General features: G+C 33.9%; 1 protein-coding gene across 2 annotated transcripts; it reads left to right on the forward strand.

Moving 5' to 3' along the window:
- The first annotated feature begins 223 nt into the window (after positions 1-223).
- Positions 224-1,074, forward strand: LOC106321912 (agamous-like MADS-box protein AGL31). Of its 2 annotated transcripts, none has more exons than XM_013760123.1 (2): positions 224-536; positions 950-1,074. In XM_013760123.1, exons 1-2 carry the CDS (start codon positions 362-364, stop codon positions 1,039-1,041), a joined length of 267 nt encoding a protein of 88 aa, XP_013615577.1. In that variant the 5' UTR covers positions 224-361; the 3' UTR covers positions 1,042-1,074. The 2 variants fall into 2 exon arrangements, with proteins under 2 accessions (XP_013615577.1, XP_013615578.1); XM_013760124.1 differs by having other exon boundaries at positions 956-1,074.
- Positions 1,075-1,084: the final 10 nt, after the last annotated feature.

The raw sequence follows: 1,084 nt of genomic DNA on the forward strand, positions 1-1,084 counted from the left end.
TTCAATAAAACGTAAACCATCTCAAAATTTTAAAATTAAATGGTAATTAGACCGGACCAACCGGTGGGAATAACAGTCGACGGCGCTCGCTGGAAATTCAACATGCGTAAATAGTACATGTCTCTTCCGCTTACTCGAAACGCATCGTTTCAATTAATTGCTTTTATTTTTATTTTTTTATTTTTTTTTCGACAATTGCTTTTATTTTCTCTATCGTTCAACAAAAGAAAACAATCTGACATTAGATTTATCTGTCCAAAGAGCAAAAACCAAAAAAGGTAAAAAGATAGAAGATAAACGAATCAAAAGAAGCAAAAACATTGAGGCTCAAATTAGGGCATAATCGGAAGAAGAAGCAGCCATGGGGAGAAGAAAAGTAGAGATCAAACTAATTGAGAACAAAAGTAGTAGACAAGACACTTTCTCTAAACGACGCACTGGTCTCATCGAGAAAGCTCGACAGCTTTCAGTTCTCTGTGAATCATCCGTCGCTGTTCCGGCTCTGGAAAACTCTACAACTCCTCTTCCGGTGACAAGTAAGCTGTTCCGGGTCTCTCTCGTCTTGTCTTATTTATTACCCTCTTTGTTTAATTACTTTCTAGATATAGAAACTTCAAATCTAGCTAGGGCTTTTTGTTTTCTTCAAATTAACTGAGATTTTCTCTTTGTTTTACTGATGACGACTGCCTATGCGTGAGCTCAAACCTAATTTAAGATTAAACATTGTGGTGGCCTAGCTAGATATGTTCTTGATTTTCGTTTTTTTTTCCATTTTTGATACGAATTTTTATTTATTTTACCTTTATTATAAAGAATTTGAATATTGCATGTGAATTCAAGAAATTTTTCTACACGTGGTGGTACTCAATGTTGTGGAAGTAATCTATATATATTTGTATCGCTGCTTCATCAGTTTTTCACTTTCAATTTTTATTTTTTTTTATTTAAGATACAGTGTACAGTATTGTAATGCACTTCAGGAGAATTGCTGAGAGATTAATCGGGGTTAATGGTGACACTGATCAAGAATCTTTGGCTTAAAATGGAGCTCTTTTGTTCAATTATTCATCTGAAAAAATTTCTT

Source organism: Brassica oleracea, unplaced genomic scaffold (assembly GCF_000695525.1).
Source record: "Brassica oleracea var. oleracea cultivar TO1000 unplaced genomic scaffold, BOL UnpScaffold03856, whole genome shotgun sequence".
Classification (NCBI taxonomy): domain Eukaryota; kingdom Viridiplantae; phylum Streptophyta; class Magnoliopsida; order Brassicales; family Brassicaceae; genus Brassica; species Brassica oleracea.

Coding starts and splice junctions, on each gene's coding strand:
- LOC106321912 (XM_013760123.1), top strand. CDS start 362: ATGGGGAGAAGAAAAGTAGAGATCAAACTAATTGAGAACAAAAGTAGT. Junction 537..949: donor AACTCCTCTTCCGGTGACAA/GTAAGCTGTTCC, acceptor TTTTTATTTAAG/ATACAGTGTACAGTATTGTA.